Source organism: Culex pipiens, chromosome 1 (genome assembly GCF_016801865.2).
Source record: "Culex pipiens pallens isolate TS chromosome 1, TS_CPP_V2, whole genome shotgun sequence".
In the NCBI taxonomy this organism is placed as follows: Eukaryota; Metazoa; Arthropoda; class Insecta; order Diptera; family Culicidae; genus Culex; species Culex pipiens.
The window spans coordinates 111,167,050-111,191,294 of record NC_068937.1 but is presented as its reverse complement, the minus strand read 5'-3'; the positions used below and the strand labels follow the sequence as shown (position 1 = coordinate 111,191,294).

The 24,245-nt window shown below is 37.2% G+C and overlaps 1 protein-coding gene across 3 annotated transcripts; it reads left to right on the top strand.

The window, feature by feature from the left end:
• The first annotated feature begins 452 nt into the window (after positions 1–452).
• LOC120417212 (ankyrin repeat domain-containing protein 29-like) lies at positions 453–6,496 on the top strand. 3 transcript variants are annotated; one of them, XM_052706137.1, is made up of 2 exons: positions 453–551; positions 673–6,496. In XM_052706137.1, exon 2 carries the CDS (start codon positions 3,390–3,392, stop codon positions 4,893–4,895), a length of 1,506 nt encoding a protein of 501 aa, XP_052562097.1. In that variant the 5' UTR covers positions 453–551; positions 673–3,389; the 3' UTR covers positions 4,896–6,496. The 3 variants fall into 3 exon arrangements, with proteins under 3 accessions (XP_052562097.1, XP_039435109.2, XP_052562096.1); XM_039579175.2 differs by having other exon boundaries at positions 673–4,869; XM_052706136.1 differs by having other exon boundaries at positions 475–608; positions 673–4,869.
• Positions 6,497–24,245: the final 17,749 nt, after the last annotated feature.

Below are 24,245 nucleotides of genomic sequence, written 5' to 3'. Positions count from 1 at the left end.
AGACTATGCCTCTACGCATTTATTTACAATTTAAATGATAATGGTGCCATTTTATAGCAGAAAATGTGAAAAACATGCAAAAAATTGAAAAAGTTACTGTAAAAACATGCAAAAATTAGATAGGCTAAATGTAATGATAGGAGGTGGTAGAATATGCCAAATACTACCGAAAACAAACATAAACTAAACAAGATAAATGCAAATTAAAATACTAAAAATGAAACAAGAAAAACATAAAACAAGAGAAGTAAAGTTTTTCGTAGAACAAAAGTTGCTCAAAATGACCTCCTGAACACGGGAAAAATAAAAATATTCGAAAAAAAAATTTGGGCAGTAGAGGGTTAATTCGTCGAAGCATGTTTTAGTCTTCCACTGGAACGTTTAATCTTGAAAAAAAAAATGTTTGTGTTCCCGTACCTCGCATTTGATTAGATAAGCCAGTAAATATAGATTCCACGCAGGCAGTCTATCGAACGAGGTTGAACAAACAAGATGTTTTTAACGAATTTTATGTGATTTTGATTGAGTTTGGTTGAATTTTGATTTACCGAGTGAGTATTACAACTTTATTTGGTACTTTTTTTTAAACGGTCCAGGCACAGAATATCGTAAGAAAAGCACTCTTGTACTGTATGGTTGGAAGTACTTAATTTCAATTTGGGTTCTTTTTAGATGAGCTAAACTAGTTCAAAATGAGCGGAGAAATGTATGATCCCGCAAAAATTGCTCATTACTTTCAATTGGTCGTCGCAGTTCAAAACAAACAGCTTAGCCAAGTAAAACAGCTGTTGAGCATCGCTTTAGCGGACATAAACTTTATCAATCTGTACGACCGGAATCGCACCCTACTACATGACGCTGTAGCCTCAGGAGATCCCGCTATAGTAACCCTTCTGCTATCCCATGAACCCGACACAGAAATAGCGGATCTTAACGGGAGGAAGCCTTTTGAACTCAGCTCGGAGCTCAATCCAGCGGACAAGAAGGCTGTCGATGCCGTCTTCCGGAAACATTTCCGCACGACTAAACGAGGAGGTCGTCTGAAACCGGAAGAAGTTGTTCAATCCGGCGATCTCTGCTTTACCAAACGACCCGGAACGGCCGCAGTTGGTCAGTACTATGAAACCAAACTGCTGACGATGGTGCTGTTCAGGGCGCTCATTGACGATCGGATTGTGTCGTTTTGCTTGGGGAATAATCTGGACGAAGCCGGAGCCTTCGACGATGTGGTGCTGAGGTATAGTGTGCGGACGGGGGACCCGGATCGGTTGGTGTGCCTGCAAGCTAAGCATCGGGATGACAAGAAGCGAGTTGAGTTTAAGGATTTGATTGACGAGAAGGTCACTAAGGGAGATCTTCATATGCTTAAGTATTTCCTAAGTTATTTGATGATTCGCTTGGTGTGTTCTACTAGCAGGGATGCGATTTTCGAAGGAATTTTCGTAACGACGCAAGTTGAGCTAATTCTTTTCACAACAGCTGGATTCAACTTCACAAACAATGTAAAGATTTATGAAACCCAGAAGGAAAACATTTGGTACACTAAAGAGGCAGGGAAAACATCACAGGTCGAATGCACTGACACGATGAGGCAGTTCTTTAAAACAGAATCTAGCAAGTGGTATCGAGATATGGTGACAGAAGTATTGGCTAGGTTGTTGGTAACACAAAAGCTGGATACTACATGTTTAGAAGATGCAATTCAAAAGCTAGGAGTTACTAACTTGAGCAAGTTCAACGAATTAGATTTACTTGCAATCTTGGACGATCAAATGGGAAGAAATGTTCTTGAAATTAAGAAAAGAATCTTACCCGTTCTTGACAAATTCCCAGGACTTTTACTGTCTCAAGAACAGCACGAAACGTTAGTCGAAAATTTCTTCTCCGTGCTGAGACTCTACACGGAGCAAGCAACGGAACAGGAGCTGGACGAGGTTATACGGAATGATTTGAAGGGTCACTATCGAGAGGACGTTTTCCTGAAGGCTCATGAATCCGTTCAGAGCTGGTGGAAGCGGTCCGGCCAGGTTCCATTTCAGACGGAAGAGTGCAAATTCTTTGAGAGGGCAGCCAAGGAAATTGAGCTGGAAAAGTGGAGCTCGAACTGCGTTGATAGAATCAAAGGATTTGGGGTGAAGTTTGAGGATCGGACATTCAAGCATACAGAGTGGGTTGAAGTTTTGAATGAATATCTAAAACAGGATGTATTTTGCTTGAATTTGTTCAGTCGCACGCCAGAACTGAGCTGTTTAAAGTTAATGCAATACTTGGAAAAGCATGAACATTTCAAAGATGTTGCGAAGCACATCAATTTACGTGATTGTAAAGTTAATGATCTTTTGTCCAATCTGGTTTTATCTAAACCAAACTGCTTGATTCTTACTAGTGAAACTGCACTGACGTGCGAAATTGTGGAGGAAATTGTACTGTACGCTCGAAAATTTGTTTTTATATCTCCACTTCAATGCACTGGGTACTGGAGATCAGTACCAGACGATTCGGAAGGACTGAAAGATCTTGATGAAGAAAGTCAGAAAAGGGTTCTTCTGAAAGAAGTCTGCTTCCAAAATATACCAACTCAATTGAGTGCAGTGCTTGGTGATGCACCCAGAAGTTTGGTGGTAGCAAGTATATTGGAAAGTCTACTTTGTGGTAAAACCTTAAACATTTGTCAAACATGTCTGCCAAAAAATTGCATCGAAATCATGAGTTATTACATTGAGCGAGGATTCCAAGATAGCCGCGGTTATCCACTGGAGTTCAAGCCATTCAACGAAATCGGCGATCGCGTGGTGGTTCTGGCGGCTGAGCCTGGAATGGGTAAATCTACAACCTTGACGGGGATGGCATTTGAACTGAAACGGCATGATCCGGCAGCATGGGTCGTCCGAATTAACCTGATTGAATACTCCAGGCTATTTAACCGATGGGATCAAGACAGAATCGTGGTTGACGATGCGTTGGCGTATCAATTTTTGGTGGATCATTTGAGGTGTGCCTCTCCAGATGGACCCGATGGATTGTTTGAGCAGCTGTTGTGCGAATGGTATTGTAAGCAGCGAAGAATCTTTCTGCTATTAGACGGATATGATGAGGTTAGTCCGGACTACAATGACATCGTTATGCCACTCTTACATTGTTTCAGTAATAAATATTGTGCGAAAATGTGGATTACCACTCGCTCAGGAGATGTTCAGCACGATTTAAGTGGTAGATTCAACAGCTTAACACATTTTCTTGCACCGTTCAGCACCGCAGACTCGGAGCAGTTTTTGTGGAAATTCTGGAAGTACAAGCTTCAACTCAGTGACGCCAACGAACACCGGTGTCGACTCTTTCGAGCGAAGTTGTTTGAGCTGTTCAGGAACGACTACGATATCAATTGATTCATGTGCGTTCCACTGCAGGTTAAAATGGTTGCTACCGTCTTTCTGGATCAAGTGAAACCCTTCTGCATGGCCGAAAGCGATCAAGTAACGTTCAACCAACAATTACCCAAAGAGATGAACTTGGTAAAGCTATACGATCGGTTCGTCGAAATAACATTCAAGGAGGTGCTCGAAGAGGAGAAGAACAAAATAGATCTAACCATTCCGGACAACCGGAGAAAGATCAACATTTGGATGGGGGAATGCCTGGAGAAACACAAGAAGGCTGGAATTTACGCAACGTTCAACGAGTCAGAACGGGCCGGACTGTTCACCAGGAAAGAGGTGGAAGCCATTGAAAATCATCTGAGGGAAGTGGAAGGAGCTGTTGAGAAAACCGGAATCGTCTACATTGTCGTTGGAAAGGTACCAGTTTTCATTCATAGAACCTACGGTGAATACTTTGCCGCTTTGTTCCTTTGGGATAGATACAAAACGTTGCCCGGTGGTGAGTTCGAAGCGTTCGTCAACTACTACTTGTCTGGCATTTTGATCAGAGGTGATTTAAAAGTTAAACTGTGTGATTTCCTTCAAATGAAAGCACAAAGTGATATCAACAGTGTTCAGGAATGTTCGAGAAAGTCCAGCTATTTGCTTAAAAGAATGATTGAAACCTACAGAAAACCAAACATCTTGTTGAGCCACGATCAGAAGACCGCACACTCTTTGTTGCTGAGAATTGTGGAATTCACATTATCTGCCCATAGCGATGCATACTCACTTCGCCTTCATAAGATCCAACTGGAACTTTACAAAGAGTTGAGTCAAACTACATTGGCACTGTTGCTTGGAGAGTGTGCCAAGGGTGGTTTGATCAACCTCTTCAGCTTAATCGCAGAATTTATCAAATCTATCAATCAAACTCTAACATTTTCAAAATCAACTCTCTTCTACGCAGGTAGAACCGGTCATAAAGGGATAGTTCAACTCTTGCTCAAGAACGGTGTACATCCGGAATCCCCAACTAATTCTGGCTACACTCTTATTAGTATAGCAGCTGAAAATGGTCGTTTGGAAATCGTCGATCTGTTACTTGATCGGGGTGCCAAACCCAACGGAACTAGTCGAGGGCGTGCCTGCCCTTTATTTTGTGCTACCTTGAAAGGGCACGAGAACGTAGTCCGGTTACTACTCGATAGGGGAGCTGATATCGAGAGCAGTGCCAAAGCGGATGGCATTACACCGCTAATTACGGCTGCATATTTTGGACACCTGGATTTGGTGAGATTGTTCATCGAACGAGGGGCAAATGTAAACGAGCGCGAGTTAGAAAGTGGACTAACTGCGTTACACCATGCGGCCAATGAAGGATTTGAAGAAATAGTGATTCTTCTACTGGATGCCGGAGCAGATCCAGATGCAGTCACGTCAAATTCTAATGAAACGCCATTTGATTATGCCTCTCGGAAAGAACACAATGGTATTGTACAGCTATTACTAACTATTACTGGATATTACAAACATTAATCCATTGCAATACAGTGACGAAAATATTTTAAGGTAGCCAAGAAGCCTCGATTATCCGATTATCGAAGGTTTGTACAAGACTTCGGATAATCGAGTCATAAACAACAAAAAAATCATTTTTTCTTACATTAAACATAAAAATCGAGTTCTGCGACCCAATTTCAGTAAAATTTTAATTATTGATAGCCTTTAATTTCAAAATGATTCTTTAAATTTCATCACCGCCATTTTGTCTGTCATCACGGATTTGAAAATACTGAATCAGCAATACCGATCAGCATATTTTATCGGTATTCTTGAGCTCAACAATCAAAAACAGGACAACAACAAAAGAATGTGTGTCGATTATCCGAGATCCAATTATTCGAAGTGAAATTTTTCTCGAGATCCTCGCATAATCGAGTCTGCACTGTATATCAAACCTTTTCCTTGCTAGGACTTGTCACTCAATTGCAGTGCTGATTAGAAAGCTCCATTGAAGTTCGCCTCCATTTAGGGGAAATAAGTCCATTTCCATCACTCTAAACGGTGGTGTCTGAATGATGCTCGATAATCCATTGTGTTCCGATTGTGTTCCTTGTAATTTACCAAAACCACGTACACCTATCATTAGATCAGCTTTTTTTTGAACATTTCTGTTAAATTTGACTTTTACCAAAAGTTATTCCTTTTTCTTTTACAAGCATTTTACAAAAATATTTCCAAAGTCTATTCTAGTCAGACGAGAACGCACTGGAGCCCACGCAATTTCTATTATGGGCATGTGCTCTTTTTTTCTTTCAGCGCACTTGTTGTACCAGTTCAAATCATTCAAACACAAAAAAAAATCAAACCATCCACATTAACGACCCTCGGGTCTTTTGTGGTCTCTATTGCAAGTTTCTGCTCGAACCTAGGAGTCCGAAGGCTTGAATGGGGAGAGCACCCAAACCTCTTTCTACTCCAAGGAACCTTCCACCCCAGTGTTTGAACTGACGACCTTCGGATTGCGAGTCCAACCGCCGCCAGCGATTCCACCGTAGTAGGCTTGGTTTGGTGTGTTGTTTGTACTTATGGAATGGAGACGACTCCGACACCTGGAATGACTTAACGGCCTAACAACAACCAAGGCCGGGACCGACGTTTTACTTCCTCATCCGATGGAAGGTGAACACAACTTTAAGGTTAAAGAGGATTATGGCGACTTCCGTTAAGCGGTTGAGCTTTCATTTTTTGTGTGAATGTGAGGGCAATCAAAGTGTTATAGAGTTATTGTATCCAGTGAAAACCATAATTGAAAATAAAAATAGTTAAAGTTAAACAACAAAACCACAAATACTGTATGATAAGTAGGGTTAGTGAAATTTCACGATTTCGCGGACAACGTGAAATCCGCGAAACTTGACTTTTTCCGCGAAATCCCGTGAAATTTTATGTTTGTGTGAATTTTCACAACGATTTTTTTTCTTTTTATCAAACTCAAAAAGGAATAAAAATAATCTTATTAACTACTGTAGAATTAAGCGAGTGAAAACCCTGGATTTATTACTAATATAGGGTTAGTGATCTTTGACGATTTCGTGGACGGCGAGAAATTCGTTAAATTTATGAATTTTCTTAAATCATTTTTTTTAAATAACAACAGCAAAATAAATATTTCATCCAAAAAGACTATTTCATTAAATTTTATTAGTTTTCAATTAAAAAGCTTGAATATATATGTATTTCAAGTTGATATGAGCCATTTGAAGAAATGTTCAGATTTTTGAGTTTTTAATTAACTAAATTTAGTAATATTTTCATCGCTGTATAAATTTTATTACTGCTATTTCATTTGAAAGGTATAGTTTTGGAAGAAATTAAAAGAATTAAGCTTATTTTCATTCAAAATAAAATGAAGAGTATCACATTTTAAAAATATATAAAATTTTCTTTCTGGTCCTGTTTAATTTTATCAATATTTGTTTATTTGGGTGGATGATTCCCGCGAAAGTAAAAAAAGTAGTTTTTTTTGTTTTTATTTCTCATAACAATTTGTTAAAAATTATAGTATTTTTGCAATTTGTCAAATTAAGTTTTTGAAAAGTGAGCTAAAACCCCTAAACAATATGTTAAATGGGCTATATATCACAGAAAATTCAATTTATTTTACTTATTTTGACCGGAGAAGATTGTTAAAATCTTGCTTCGATATTAAATTCAATAAAATGTAAAATGATATAACAGAAACAAATTAGCGAAATCATTTAAGCTTTATTAGTCGAATATTAAAAGAGCAGTTCAGTAAATGAGAATACGCGTGCCCAACATTTTGTTTCAAAATATATATGTCCATAAACCAGGAGGATTTTTTTTTTAAATTAGAAGTGTTTTTGTGTCGCATTCAAATTTAGTGAAGATTCTTTTAGTTTATTGAAGAAAAATATATAATGAAGCATAAAAAGTAGTTTCTGTGATTAAAACATAGAATTTTCAGAGTCTTTTTAACATTTTTCAAGTTCCGCGAAATTTGCGTGAAATTTTGTGTTTTGAAAATTGAGGACCCCGTGAAATTAGCAATTTTCGAGCGTGAAAAATCACTAAGCCTAATGATAAGCTTTTGACTATTTGAAAGAAATATCCCTTTTTACAACACGCCAATGACTTACTCTCTCACCCTCTCGATGCTTCTGGTGGTCTCATAAAAGAGTTTCCTGGCAATTCTCCCTGTATAGCTCAGGATCAAACTCTTCAGAACAGCTCGTTTGATCTTCAGTTTTTCCACCCAGCATCCAATTGGCTCCGCCACCACACAGCTTGGTGAAAAGGAGAACGAGACGAAGGTGGGTGGAACAAGTGAGAGCGAAAATCACCTCTCTCTCTCTTCTCGAAAGAATGAAAATTATAATATTAATATGATGATGTATTTATTCTTGCTTATAACAATAACATCAAAGGAAAAATGCCGACACTTGGGTGGTTTCCTCTTTGCCCTCTCTCCCTCTTGCTCTCTTTCTTTGGGGTCTCTTTGGTTTGGGTACCTCTCTCTCGCGATGCGATCTGCTTTGGGTCTCTGCTTATCACGCGGTTAAAAGCCTTCTTTGATATGTTGGTGAGGTGGCCTCAGAGCTGGGAAGTGTTGGTTGCGCGAGAGCTAATTTGGTGCTGCACAAGGAGAAAAGGGCGAACAAGACGAAAAAAAAGCGAAAAAATAAATTACCTCTCGTAAATGAGCATTAGAGAGCGCTGTGGGGCCGAAAGGGCTCCCCCCCTCCACCAACTTGGAGCTAGTGACTGAGAGAGGGCGAGAAAGACACACTCACACAGAGACAGCGAACGAGACGGACCCCAAGCATTTCAGGTGCGGTGGGCAGACAAGTAAAAAGTAGGCTTGGTTCCGAATGCGTCGCTCAGGGTGGGGTCTAGGGGGAAGGGAGCAAGAAAAAGAAGACAAAAGAAGCAGAAGACTGTCATGGCGCCAGTCTAAGTGCAATCGTTTTAATCTTGGGTGCAATTGTGAAGGCCCTGCGAAGGTGCAAGATTAAAGTGATTATTTCTGCTCAAATAGTGTTCATAATCGATGGAACTGGAATGAGCTTTTTCACGTATTTTTTGTTGTGAGCAGGAATGAACTCTTTTATGTATTTTTTTACCTCAGCTCTGAAAAACACAAGTTTTAAGAAATGCTTAAAGCTTATGAAAAGCAAAAGAAAAACGCGCGCAAAAAGCTAATTGTCAAACTGTCAAATTGTCAAATTGTCAAATTGTCAAATTGTCAAATTGTCAAATTGTCAAATTGTCAAATTGTCAAATTGTCAAATTGTCAAATTGTCAAATTGTCAAATTGTCAAATTGTCAAATTGTCAAATTGTCAAATTGTCAAATTGTCAAATTGTCAAATTGTCAAATTTTCAAATTGTCAAATTGTCAAATTGTCAAATTGTCAAATTGTCAAATTGTCAAATTGTCAAATTGTCAAATTGTCAAATTGTCAAATTGTCAAATTGTCAAATTGTCAAATTGTCAAATTGTCAAATTGTCAAATTGTCAAATTGTCAAATTGTCAAATTGTCAAATTGTCAAATTGTCAAATTGTCAAATTGTCAAATTGTCAAATTGTCAAATTGTCAAATTTTCAAATTGTCAAAATGTTGCCGACTCATTGAACATTTTCATCAATCCAATGTAAAAAGAACCTCAACGTTATCAATCTCTATAATAAATAATAACCTCAAATGTATCCAATTTGTTTAAAATGTCCCGACAAAATGGCGGAAACTGATGACCCTTAATCAGTATAATGTATTGTTTGAGATCCACGTGCACCCCTTCCTAGATTGTACCACATCACATTACCTCACTAAAAAGATCCCAATCGTGTTCACTCTTCCCAATGACAATTTTACGCCCGAGGAAGAGCTGTCTCCAAATTACCCGTTGACACTAGGTAATTTTGTTCCGACCCATTTCAGGTTCCCCCTCCCCCAAACAGCCACGCTTTGTTTTGCATAGTAATTACTCAAAATGACCTCGACCAGTCAACATTTTGCCATCACTCACTCTATCGTATTAATACGTTTTCCAGCAGCAGCAGCAGCAACCACTCTGTGTGCATACAATATCAGTTTAATAGCGTTCACTGTTTGAGTACACAATTTTAAAGTTTTATCTTCTTCCATAAGTGAAATTGCTGCGGCCGCAGAAAATGTCCATAATTTATCGATTCAATGACAGGTAGCAATGTGCACTAACTCATTAGGTGGATGAGTTGGGCCATGTTTGTGACAACTTTGTGATGAGTTGATCGTAGCGAAAGGGAAAGATAACTGAGGTAAAATAAGTTGAGCTAAACTGTTTTGTTTCCTTCAAATAAAACTGTTATTATATGGAAAATTCTGGTCTATTTTAATAAGGTTCTATGTATAAACAAACGTTAAAATTAGGTGTAGTCTAATTTAAAAGAAATCAAGAAAATTAAATAAATTTAACTTTAATTTGGCTTATTTTTCACAAACGTGTAACTCCTCCGACGATCCCTTGATGGTGTCTTCTCAATCATTTACGAATCAACGATGGACACGTTGCGATAACGCTGACGAGCACACATTTTAATATTACAAAGTGTTTCCCTCACGTCACTCTATACTCGCGCAAACACGCACACACACATTGACTGCAAAGTAAATTAATTAAGAGCCGATTTGTTCCATTTCAGCTGCGTGCACCCAGAGCCCGACGGGGCGGCCATTTTTCCCCGCACGGAAATTATCGATTAAAAAAAAAGGTTCCACTCGAAGCGCGCCGATTGCTACGTTTGATAACGCAAATTGACAGCAGCTGTCAAAATGGCCGCCGCCATTAGCATCGACACGACTTCTCGCCGGTGATGACGATCTAGCCGGGTTGATGGTGGAAAAATTAATTCGATTATAATTATCTGTCCATCAAAGCGAGCTTCGGGGGGCGATTACATTTACCGTGTACGCGCAAGTGTCAAAGTAATCAGAATGTCACTGAACGCTCATCAGCCGTCACGTTATGTTGCATCTGTCATAACATTACACGCTCGTAAAACACACATCTGGCGGGGGAAGTGTTTCTTTCCACGTATTTTTGAGGCAATTTTACAACACCGCATAAACATTAAATAAACCATCAAAAACTGTAAATATAGACGTAAAACAACCAGTCAATCGATGATTATTTCCCAGAGCTACATCAAAACAAATACAAACACACACACACAGTCGCATTCATGGAGCAAGAGTCGACAATCAAAATAAATATGTTTATAAAGAAGTTATTATAAAGTAATTTCCTTTGCCTTTCCAATCGCTTCCCTCCTTTTTATGTCTACATTATATGCTCGGCCACCGCCTAATTTTTGAACTTGTATGCCCATTCTCACTCTCAGTGTATCATATTGGCCGATGATATTATGACTGTTTTGTTCGCTGGGAAAGTGACGAGAAATCAATCAGAGTGTAGGTCTCTTTGCCTTGGGTCACAGTAAAAAAAATCCTTCGAAAATTCACTAATTTTTTTAATTTTTTTTTAATTTGTTTTGGATTGATATCAATAAAAAAACTGCTTAGTGCTTCAATTTTACTTAATTGTATCAAATTGAAGATTATTTGTCCTGTGAATGACGCCTCTACTTCATCAACCCTAAAACCGTTCAATAGAAATAAATGTGTACTTTCTATAAGGGAAAAATACCTAGAAACTAGGGAACGGCTGCTAATCGTAAGGAAATCACCAAAAAATAAAGGGAAGAAAAAACTGAAAGTCATTAGCCACTGCGAGAAATGGCGTTCTCACCATGTTGTAATTGGCACCCGTGTATCAAATCGATGCGCGGGACCCTCATTCGAGCCGATTGGGTTTGTGAAAACGAAGGAAATGAAGCCTGAAAATGTTTGTTTGGACGGAAAATAAGTCGATATTGTGAATTAGACTACTATTAAAAATTGATGAGTTTTCTATAAACTGAATTGGAATATTTCATATATAGACATAAATTATAATTTTTCGAACTTGACGATGTCCCATCCAAATTCTCGTAGCAATTTTATAGAAAGGTTTTTTGATTTAGTTCGCCCGTTTGGATCAATCGGACCGCGCATTGGACTCACAATCCAGAGGTTGCTGGTTTGAATGCCGCAGCGGGCGCTCTAAAAATTCTTTGTGTAAATATGGCTATCCGGCGCCGTCGCTCCGTGCCGTACTCAAACACTTAGGAGCCCAGGGCGGCGAAGTCCTTATAGTTATAAGAAAGACACTAGTGGTTGATGCTAGAAATAGTGGCCGTCAGTTATAAAGACAACTTTGTTTTTTTTTTATTTAAATAACAGCCCTAAGTCGATAACCAGAAACTCTTCATGAAAAAATTGGAAATTTTAATTGAATCAAAATTTAGCGACTACTAAACAAATAAATTAAATTCACCAATTGCCTGTTTCCGTACTAAATAGAGCAGTTATTTAAGACTTCAAACTACGATGATTTTTTGGTAATGCAGATTTGACATTTTTTACAGCTTGTATGGTCAGATGGATATTAAAATATTCAAAAATTGTATCTTAAGAACAGACATTCTAATCAAATTGATGTCTTTGGCATGCTTAAGATTGCTCAGAAATAAAGTTACTTTCCTAAAAAATACCCATTTTTATTCGTCTTTAAACACAAATAAATAGTTTTAAATATTCCCATTTTTGGATATGATTTAGATTTTAAAAATTTCATGTTTTGAAATATTTTACCACTTGGCAAAACAATTTGCAAGGGATGCCAATAAAAAAATTTATTTCAAAACTGTGCAAAAAAGGGATTTTTATAACTAATGGTTTTGCTACAATCCTACCAAACCTACAATTGAAAAATTGAAATGTACAATAAGCAAAAAGTTCTTTTTTTTCAAGAAAAAAGTAAGGTCGGTTCTTAAATATGTTAAACACAAATCATTGAATTCTAACGTGACTGGCACAAAATAAATTTTAAAACACTTGGTTAACTAAATTTTTTTGTCATCTAAAACATGTTTTAAAATTATTTTCAAATCTATTTAGTATTTTTTGAGTGTAACTGTTTTTTTTTCTGAGTAGTCCAAACCTAAGCAATACCTACGACCAAATAAAGTCAAGAACGAAAAATATTACCAAAGACACCAAATCAAACCGTTCTCAAGATACATATTTTCAAAAAATTAAAAAGCTTTTTTTATTTGTATGAAACTTTATCCATCGATTCCTAATGTTAAAGTGAGTCATTTCGCAAACATTCAAAACCTGTGTTTCGGGAGGGATTTTCTAATTTATTTGATGTCTTCGGCAAAGTTGTCGAAACCAATTCTACCCATATTTCAAAAAACGTTTTTATCAAAAAACTCGATTTTGATAAATTTGACCCCTTTCGTTTTTTACATTTTTGATATGTTGTAATAGGCAAAACTGCTTACTTTTGAGCTATATGGTATGAGGCTTAGTGATTTTGCACGCAAATGTTGCAAATGTTACAGAATGAACTTTTTATGCATCATAAAATTTTTTTTTTTAATGAACTATAATTTTTCTCAATCAATTTGGAACGTGACACATAAAAGAAACCTTTTCATAATTTCTTGACCGTAATCTGGGGCGAATCGGGACTTAAGTCTGAATAGGGACAGCATGTTTTAGAGTACTTAAAGCTTTTGAATTTGGAAATGGATGCACACATTTTGTTGGTCTGAGTCTGTTTTAACCGAAACCAACCAGAAAAATCAAAATATTGTGCTCAAACATGGTTTAAACTGCTGTCCTAATTCGCTCCATGTGTCCCGATTGACCCCGTAAACTGGGGTATTTCTTTTTGATTCTTGATATTTAGTTATCTACAGAATAGAACTAACACAACGGTGTTTGGTGAAATATGAAAACAAACTAATAACAGACATTGCAACAAAAGTTTGATCTTGCTCAATAATAATGATATTTACCATGTTTTGAAAAGAAGCGTGGGTATGCGCATCTTCATTTATTGAAAAGTGTATTTTTATAATTTCTGATTTCTCTGATTTGCTGTTGTTGCAAAAATGACAACTTGAATCTCCTGCGACATTTGGCCCGGTAAAAATATCCTCAAACGTTTCGTTTCCCTTTTAAAAACATCATTGCAGATCAAAAGGCAACGGAATCTTCAGAAATAAATTCATAATGTGGTAAAAAAAAACTGTCAAATAAAGAGATATTTTTTAAGTTGTTATTTTTAAGCGTTGATTTGAGAAAATTGGCGAATTAGACAGAAATTTAAAATTTCACGAATATTACACTGTCCGCTAAATTTTGAAAATTCATTAACCCAAGATTTGACATTAGTTTTGTTTTTGGCCAAGTTATGTTTTTTTTTGTAAACAAAATTTTTGGGAAAGTATCATACGCACACAATAAAAAAATAAGGTATTTTAATGTTAGATGTGAAACTTGTGTGAAATTTCTCAATCCTTTTCATAAAATATTTTTACTTTTTAAAATCAAGACTTACTTTTCAAAAGGGTTTTAATCATATTAATTGATCGTATCATTTCAACACAGTTTTTGAGTCATAATTAAGTCTTGTTAACCAAAAAATAAAAACGGAAAAAATCTTGATCTCGTTGTGATTTTTTTTTAAATTACGTGTTTTTAAAACAATTATAGAAAAATATATTAGCTGAAAATTGTTGTTAACACCTAAACTACCATGCAAGCGAAAAAAGGCGAAGTCCAACTTCAAACAGCTGTATCTCGACTCCCTGTGGACGGATTTTCAAAATTCAAGAAGCAAAAGATGCGGACAGATCTCTAGATTATTTTGCTTTTTGAAAAGTCAAAAACAGAGGCACTTACCCTAAGTTATTCCCAAAACCAACCAGGTAACTTTTTTTTAGCCCTCTATTTTCTAGTTGTTTTGCATGTTGGATCGAATGTTGAATGACAATTTGTTTAAAATTTTATCATAATGCAAGTTACAGTACAATTATAATATCCAATACCATATTGGACCGATCTGGACACATTGGGACCGGTTCCAGGTTCTCCGGTGAAACCCGGAATATCCTCAATTCCAGAGTATTTTCAAAAATTTTATTAGGGTGGCAATATGGGTATCAAAATTTAGCATTTTCAAAATCAAGCTCACTGATGACGCTGAAAACCATTTTGGACATATCTGGCCACTTTGGGACCGGTTCCAGATTCTCCGGTGGAACCCGGAATATCCCCAATTCCAGAGTATTTTCAAGAATTTTATTGGAGTGGCAATATGGGTATCAAAATTCAGCATTTCCAAAATCAAGCTCACTGATGACGCTGAAAACCATTTTGGACATATCTGGCCACTTTGGGACCGGTTCCAGATTCTCCGGTGGAACCCGGAATATCCCCAATTCTACAGTATTTTCAAGAATTTTATAAGAGTGGCAATATGGGTGTCAAAATTCAGCATTTTCAAAATCAAGCTCATTGATGACGCAAAAAACTATTTTGAACATATCTGGCCACTTTGGAACCGGTTCCAGGTTCTCCGGTGGAACTACGGAGTATTTTCAAGAAATTTATTAGAGTGGCAATATGGGTATCAAAATTCAGCATTTTCAAAATAAAACTCATTGATGACGCTAATACCCATTTTGGACATATCTGGCCATTTTGGGACCGGTTCCAGGTTTTCCGGTGAAACCCGGAATATCCCCAATTACAGAGCAATTTCAAGAATTTTATTGGAGTGGCAATACGCATAACAAAATTTAGCATTTTCAAAATCATTCCAAAAAAATAATTTGAGTGTCAACAAAAAACTTTATTTTGAAAATGCTGAATTTTGATACCCATATTGCCATCTAGGAAAAGCTCCGTAATTGGGGTTGTTCCGGGTTCCACTGGAGAACCTGGAACCGGTCCCAAAGTGGCCAGATATGTCCAAAATAGTTTTTAGTTTTTATTTTAATCAATGAGCTTGATTTGGAAATGCTGAATTTTGATACCCATATTGCCAATCCAATAAAATTCTTGAAAATACTCTGGCATTGGGGGTATTCCGGGTTCTACTGGAGAACCTGGAACCGGTCCCAAAGTGGCCAGATATGTCCAAAATGGTCTTTAGCGTCATCAATAAATGCTGAATTTGGATACCCATAATGCTCCCCCAATAAATTTCTTGAAAATACTCCGTAGTTGGGATATTCCGGGTTTCACCGGAGAACCTGGAACCGATCCCAAAATGACCAGATATGTCCAAAATGGTTCTCAGCGTCATCAATAAGCTTGATTTTGAAAATGCTGAATTTTGATACCCATATTGCCACTCTAATAAAATTCTTGAAAATACTCTGGAATTGGGGATATTCCGGGTTTCACCGGAGAACCTGGAACCGGTCCTAAAGTGGCCAGATATGTCCAAAATGGTTTTCAGCGTCATCAGTGAGCTTGATTTTGGAAATGCTGAATTTTGATACACATATTGCCACTCTGATAAAATTCTTCAAAATTCTCTGGAATTGGGGATATTCCGGGTTTCACCGGAGAACCTGGAACCGGTCCTAAAGTGGCCAGATATGACCAAAATGGTTTTCAGCGTCATCAGTGAGCTTGATTTTGAAAATGCTGAATTTTGATACACATATTGCCACTCTAATAAAATTCTTGAAAATACTCTGGAATTGGGGATATTCCGGGTTTCACCGGAGAACCTGGAACCGGTCCTAAAGTGGCCAGATATGTCCAAAATGGTTTTCAGCGTCTTCAATGAGCTTGATTTTGAAAATGCTGAATTTTGATACTCATATTGCCACTCTAATAAAATTCTTGAAAATACTCTGGAATTGGGGATATTCCGGGTTTCACCGGAGAACCTGGAACCGGTCCCAAAGTGGCCAGATATGTCCAAAATGGTTTTCAGCGTCATCAATGAGCTTGATTTTGAAAATGATGAATTTTGATACCCATATTGCCACTCTAATAAAATTCTTGAAAATACTCTGGAATTGGGGATATTCCGGGTTTCACCGGAGAACCTGGAACCGGTCCTAAAGTGGCCAGATATGTCCAAAATGGTTTTCAGCGTCATCAGTGAGCTTGATTTTGAAAATGCTGAATTTTGATACCCATATTGCCATTCTAATAAAATTCTTGAAAATACTCTGGAATTGGGGATATTCCGGGTTCCACCGGAGAACCTGGAACCGGTCCCTAAGTGGCCAGATATGTCCAAAATGGTTTTCAGCGTCATCAGTGAGCTTGATTTTGAAAATGCTGAATTTTGATACCCATATTGCCATTCTAATAAAATTCTTGAAAATACTCTGGAATTGGGGATATTCCGGGTTTCACCGGAGAACCTGGAACCGGTCCTAAAGTGGCCAGATATGTCCAAAATGGTTTTCAGCGTCATCAGTGAGCTTGATTTTGAAAATGCTGAATTTTGATACCCATATTGCCACTCTAATAAAATTCTTGAAAATACTCTGGAATTGGAGATATTCCGGGTTTCACCGGAGAACCTGGAATCGGTCCCAAAGTGGCCAGATATGTCCAAAATGGTTTTCAGCGTCATCAGTGAGCTTGATTTTGAAAATGCTGAATTTTGATACCCATATTGCCACTCTAATAAAATTCTTGAAAATACTCTGGAATTGGGGATATTCCGGGTTTCACCGGAGAACCTGGAACCGGTCCTAAAGTGGCCAGATATGTCCAAAATGGTTTTCAGCGTCATCAGTGAGCTTGATTTTGAAAATGCTGAATTTTGATACCCATATTGCCACTCTAATAAAATTCTTGAAAATACTCTGGAATTGGAGATATTCCGGGTTTCACCGGAGAACCTGGAATCGGTCCCAAAGTGGCCAGATATGTCCAAAATGGTTTTCAGCGTCATCAGTGAGCTTGATTTTGAAAATGCTGAATTTTGATACCCATATTGCCACTCTAATAAAATTCTTGAAAATACTCTGGAATTGGGGATATTCCGGGTTCCACCGGAGAACCTGGAACCGGTCCCTAAGTGGCCAGATATGTCCAAAATGGTTTTCAGCGTCATCAGTGAGCTTAATTTTGAAAATGTTGAATTTTGATACCCATATTGCCATTCTAATAAAATTCTTGAAAATACTCTGGAATTGGGGATATTCCGGGTTTCACCGGAGAACCTGGAACCGGTCCCAATGTGGCCAGATCGGTCCAATATGGTATTGGGTATTATAATTGTACTGTAACTTGCATTATGATAAAATTTTAAACAAATTGTCATTCAACATTCGATCCAACATGCAAAACAACTAGAAAATAGAGGGCTAAAAAAAAGTTACCTGGTTGGTTTTGGGAATAATTTAGGGTAAGTGCCTCTGTTTTTGACTTTTCAAAAAGCAAAATAATCTAGAGATCTGTCCGCATCTTTTGCTTCTTGAATTTTGAAAATCCGTCCACAGGGAGCCGAGATACAGCTGTTTGAAGTTGGACTTCGCCTTTTTTCGCTAGCTTGGTAGTTCGCGGGATAATATTGAGGATGGTAGTTTAAGTGTTAATGCGATAATTTTTGACATAAAAAATATTAAATTGTTGATTTAATAAATGCTAACAAAAACTTTTGTTTGATTAACCTCCAAAATGTAAAACAGTTTGTTGCTTCAACCAGCATGTCACTCATCGAAGCTCTCATCTCAACTAATTCGTCAACTCATGCATACGAAACCCGTTCCGTCTGTCAATCCAGTGTTGCGTTATAACACTTCTAGACCAGCAGCCAAGGCACTCTGCGTTGCTTATAGGGGAGAGAGAGCAACAAATTGCCTCTTTCTACCACACTCGGCTTGCCAAGATGGCAGCGACCGCAAAACTGTCAAGTCATAAATCACTTCATTCAGAGCCCCCCCTTAGCCCGTCATCGCAAAAGGTTCCCGGCAATTGGGTAAATTATGAAGAAGAAGAAGAAGCTGAAAAAAATCTAACAATTATTACATTGCTTTGTAAGGATGGCTTTTACAGTGCAGACCCTGTAGGAAAACGTTACAGAAGGGTGATTGTAAATTAATTGCTCCGACAACGAACCGTTGGGTAATGATTTTGTATTTATTATGTCATCAAATCGACTCATCATCCATCATTAGGTTAGGTTTTGCCTAGCAAGCAGGAGGACCTCATGGCTTGCCACCACCGAGCTAGCTGTCAATCTTTTCCTATTCTCGTCGATAATGATGATGAAGAGCGTGCCACGCACTCTCTCTCGCGTTTGACAGCTTTGTCACCAAAGACCCACTTCTGTCACCCTCTGGTTATAATAGTATAATACGAATTGAATATCGCCTTAATTACGGGACCCTTTCCAGAATTGGTCACGCTCAGTTTTGTCAAGCCCCCTTCAGTGTGGTTCCAGGCACTGAAACACTGCAAAAAGGCAAACCGGCTCTGGCCAGCCGGCTGCCACGGTTAATTTGGTCTTTGTCGACTGTGAAACAGATCGATCGGGGGCTGACATGTATGCTGGCTGTGGCGAATAAATGATCGACTTTTCGGTTTGAGCCTCATTTGGGTTTCGGAGTCGATAATGAAGCCATTTTCGATACGGTACTCAATTTTTGAAGTGGGATTTTGGAGAACAATTGATTAGGAAATGCTTTGTATGTCGCATAGCCGCATTTTTTTTTTTTTTGAACTTTTTATGTTGACTTAACTGTCATAAGAATTTATATGGAACAACAAACTACATCTAATTTTATTCTATAACACATTGACTTTAAAAAAAGGTATTAAATTTTTAAATGACTTTCTAATTATCGTCAGTAAAAATTGCAGGAAAATAAAGATCTTAGAAACTTATAGCCCAATTTTCAAAGTCTCAGATAGCGAATTGTAGAAAATTGTCCCAGCTTTTCAAACAAAAACATTTTCAGTTAGAAGTATAAAAAATATTTTGAAGAGTCCTTACTATATGCCAAAATTTTGCCGAAGACACCAAATCAATCAGATAATCCTGTTCCAGAAATTGTTCTGTTCTGGAGCCTCAGTGTCTTCAGAAGAGTTGTTGTAAATAGAAAAAGGCAACTTTAGGCTAGATTGAAAATTAGGGTGGTTCCTCGATTTGATGTGTTTTTTACAGGATTATTTTTGAGATTTTTTTCTACTTGAAAGTTGTTGTTAATCTAAAGAAATTTGCAGGAGACACCAAAATTTTATTCGCAATCTTCGCCATCTATTAATAAATAAATTAAAAAAAATAATTCGAGTAAACTTAAAAAAAGTCTTTTGAACATAGTAATTCAAAGTAAAATTCTAGAGCAAAGTGGTAGGGTATTTTTTTAGATTTAAAAACAAAACAATTTCGTTATTTTTAAAATAAATTTGGACTTAACAGGCAAAAGCAAAAGTAGTTTTAAGGATAATAAGATGCAATTTTAAAAAAGCAAATATCTCGAAATTAGGGCGTCCAATTTTTCCGGGTTTTGAATTTCCCGGGAAACGGGAAATATATTTTTCAAATCCCGGGTATTCCCGGGATCCCGGGAATTTTTGAAATATTGATAAAATCTATGTTTTCATTACATTTGTGTTTTGTTCGTGCCTAAAATAAAAGAATTAACTCAATAATATTAATTGGTGATAATCTACACTTAAATCTAAACAAGGACGACAGTTGATAACTAGCTTAAAAGAGCATGAGCATGAGCATGAGCATGGTTGACTGCCAATGAGCTGCTACTCCGTTATTGACAGATCAGCTGAAGTTAAAAAATGAATCAAAAATGATCAGTGGGAGCCAACCATCCGTTCACTGTTTAACCTCTGAAGATCCCTACTTTATTAGTCAATACCGGCGCCCTCCCAAGAAGCCTGCAGTTCAACGAAAGGGAGGAATGTTAGTCCGATAGTTGAAGTTCTTTCGATCATTATATAGAAATGGCTTTTTCACCATTAAAAATAAAACCTTATTCAAAACATTATAACCAGTTTACCCGACGCCGTGCCTTCCGATCAACGATGATATAGGAAGGGCTTTGAAAATGACAAAACAATTAATTAAGATCTCAAAAAAAATCACAAAAAACACCAATTACTCAACGAAAATTACGCTCAAGACACAAATAATTCAGTAAGTCATGCTATTATTCGATCACCACAATCACTCACCCCTAACGAACAGCGACACAAAAGCAAACAAAAAAAAAAATAACCTGCATAATCACGATTTCGCGTCCCCACTTCCAGCGCACCAATGATGCTATTATTCGATTACCACAATTTACCCGACGCCGTGCCTTCCGATCAACGATGATATAGGAAGGGCTTTGAAAATGACAAAACAATTAATTAAGATCTCAAAAAAAAATCACAAAAAACACCAATTACTCAACGAAAATTACGCTCAAGACACAAATAATTCAGTAAGTCATGCTATTATTCGATTACCACAATCACTCACCCCTAACGAACAGCGACACAAAAGCACACAAAAAAAAAATAACCTGCATAATCACGATTTCGCGTCCCCACTTCCAGCGCCACAGTTGATAACTAGCTTAAAAGAAGTTAAAAATTGATCTTTGTTGTGCTTTGGATTTTAAAGGAACTAAAATTGTTTTTGTCTTATGTGATTCAAATTAAATCAGTTTTTTTATGATTATATTTCTTTGGTATATTTTTTTATATGACTAGTAAAAAGTAAATCTTTTTCTGTTCCTGGGGGGAACATCCGTGAAGAGTATCCGGGCCGGCATTTACAAAGCGGATTAAGTGAAAGTTTATTAATTAGCTTAATGTAAACATGTCAAGGTTGATGTTAACATTCCATAGGTTGCCTTCCTAAGGTTTCTTAATAAGGCCCAGTTTGGGACGATACACTACTTTCCCTTTACCAAGAAATCGGATCCAGAAGGGAAAAGATCACCAGTTGCGTTGGTCCAAGCTGGGATTTGAACCCCGATCTACCGCTTGTGAGGCGGAAGCGTTACCACTGGGCTACGTGGCTCGGCAGCTAGTGAAGCCATAAAAATTTCTTTGAAAATGTCTTTAAAAACAAAAAAAACGACAGCAAATAAAACTATACCAGTCTATGCAAAATTTCAGATAATTTTTAAATTTCAAGTTTTATGTCGGGACTACAGACGGAATAGGTAAAGGAGACTTTAGAGCAATAAATTTGAAAATCGTCCACTAATTGTTTTGTTCTGTTTCTTTTTAAAACGAAGTCATTCAAAACATTATGCCAAAAATTTGCCTTAAATATTTGGCTTGTCTTGATTTACCCCAAAACCCGGTGTTGGATGAAACATAATTTAATATGATGTTTATTTACAAATTTGAAATCGTAAATGTACGTTGATGTAATACCCGGTTTTTTTTTGTTAAAGTAAAGTATTTAAAGCGCCTAGGCATTTACAGGATCTGTAAACTCATTTTATTGATTTTCCCTAATAAGCCAAATTAATGTTGATATATGCCGAATACCAATTATAATGCATATTTAACTTATCATCACTTTCCACAACCAAATCTGAATTTTAAGACCAAAATCTGATTTTTTCACTTTCGGGAATTCCCGGGACAAATTTTGAAAAATCCCGGGATAGACGCACTACTCGAAATAGCGCATGCTAAATATTAAGAGCAAAGTTGCTCTCGGAAGGAAGTTTATCCTTGAACTCGAGATATGCTCATTTGAAAATGTCTAATTTGGCCCTTTAATGACTCGCAAAAAAATCTAAAATCAATGCTTGAATGCTGACACACAACGCCTATCATGATCGTCATTCGCTTGGAGACGGTCGGTGAACGTAAACACGAAGACGAAACGAACGAAAAGTGAGCACCACTCAAGCAGCCGCCAGAACGAGACAACGTGCTCTTTCTCTTTCTCTCGTTTTTGTCTCTCGCTCTTCCTAGTGTTTGCTGCGTGGTGACAGAAGTCAAATGATTGCTATCATTGGAGAGACTTTGCGTAGCACTCATTCCTTGGTGTGTGAAACGAACGAAAGTAGAATGTAAAAATCAGGTTGTCGTGGTGAAGACGATTGGAGTGTTCTGTCAGCTATCACAAACAAAGTCGAAATTTCGTAAGCACTGTCTAAAATCATAAACAAACGTTTGGAAGTGACGTTGGAATCATCAAGAAACGGGTAAATTTTCGTTTAGAAAAGTTCTGCAAACATAATCGTCTGAAAACATATTAAAATTTCTTGATCGTTAATAATTGTCTGGAATCATCTAGTATCCAACAAAATCGTCTGAAAAAAATGCGTGTACACTAAATTGCACAGTGGTCCAAATATCGAATAACCCTGAATTGCCACGTTCAATAAACTGATTTTTGAAGGTTTGCTCAGATGCTTTTTATAAATTTGGTCATAGAAGGCGGTTGCTGGAATTGGCAAGCCCAACAATTTTCTAGAAGACATGAAAATTCCCGAAAATATTCCTTTAAAGTTAGATTTTCAAAATCACTCGAATCGTGAACCACCCTAATTTTAAACCAAACCAAAAGTTGCCCCTTTCCATTTGCAATAACTCTTCTGAAGATGCCAAAGCTTCAAAACTTCATTATTTTACGGAAAATCCATTTTCCACTTAATTTTGCGATCTGGACCACTGTGCATTGCTAAGACGAGAAGGAGGGCATCTAAAAGCGTTTTAAACTGCATGAACAATCTGAAATCATTCTTTTCTCTGAAAAAAGGATAATCAACATTAACCATTAATAAAAAGAAGGCGGATTTTAAAATGAAAATCTGCGAGGTTATAGAATGCCCTTGTAATGATCAGAAAATAACGTCTGGAATCGTCTGAAAAAGGCAAGAGTATGTATGAAAAATGACAGACATCAAAAGTTATAATTGTCTGCTGCAATCGTTTGAAATGTTTGTTTTTACCAGAAATGATCAAAAATCGTTTGAAAGCGCCTGAAAAGTAATCAAACATTATTTAACAGCTTCATTTGTTTAAAATTGTATGAGATCAATTTAAATCTATATCAATCTTAATCTTATGAAAATTATAAACAAAAAATATTATTCAATAATTTTGATCTAGAAAAAACAAACAGGTAGTTACAAAACTTTTTACGAAATTTGTGAATGGACATTCACTTGAAAACATTTGAAGCGTTATTTCTGCTTAGATCAAGGTCTTTCCTTATCGGGTCTTTTTGTTAAACTTTAATACTCTCAATAATATTCGTTCAGAAAAAGAATTTGGAAGAATATATTACACAGTTAAAAAAAACATGGTAAAATTACATCTAAAAAGGAGTACACTAAAACCCCCGTTTACGCGCAGGCGTTACGCTTTTTGTTTGGTTGATTTCTCGAAAACAGTGTAATGTTTTTACATTCTTTTGAAAGCAATTTGTAGATCTGCACAAGACGTATAAATCGCTTCAAAAAGTTTGCAAAAATATTGCGTCGTTCCAGAGAAATCGACGAAATACAAAGCGTAACGCCTGAGCGTAAACCGGGGTTTTAGTGTACATCTTTTATGTCAGAAAAAGCTTTAATTTTACCTCTTATAATGTGTTAATTTACATCTGGCAGACGCTAGGCAAAAATATCTGTAATCCTAATAAAAATCAAACCGGCGATAGTTATATCTAGCTTACTAAGTCCGCGCCCCAACCCGCACGGCTAACTCGCCGCTGTGAAAGCTTGGCGATCAAAGTAAATGTACCTCTATGTACCGTATATGCAGTAAATACAGTATACAATGTACGGAGCACATAGACCTACATTGGCTTTGATCGTCCAGCTTTCACAGCGGCGAGTTAGATGTGCGGGTTGGGGCGCGGACTTAGTAAGCTAGATATAACTATCGCCGGTTTGATATTTTTTTAGGATTACAGATATTTTTTCCTAGCGTCTGCCAGATGTAAATTTACACATTATAAGAGGTA

Bases quoted from the DNA above. Each gene is read 5' to 3' on its own strand.
- LOC120417212 (XM_039579175.2), top strand. From the start codon at position 693: ATGAGCGGAGAAATGTATGATCCCGCAAAAATTGCTCATTACTTTCAA.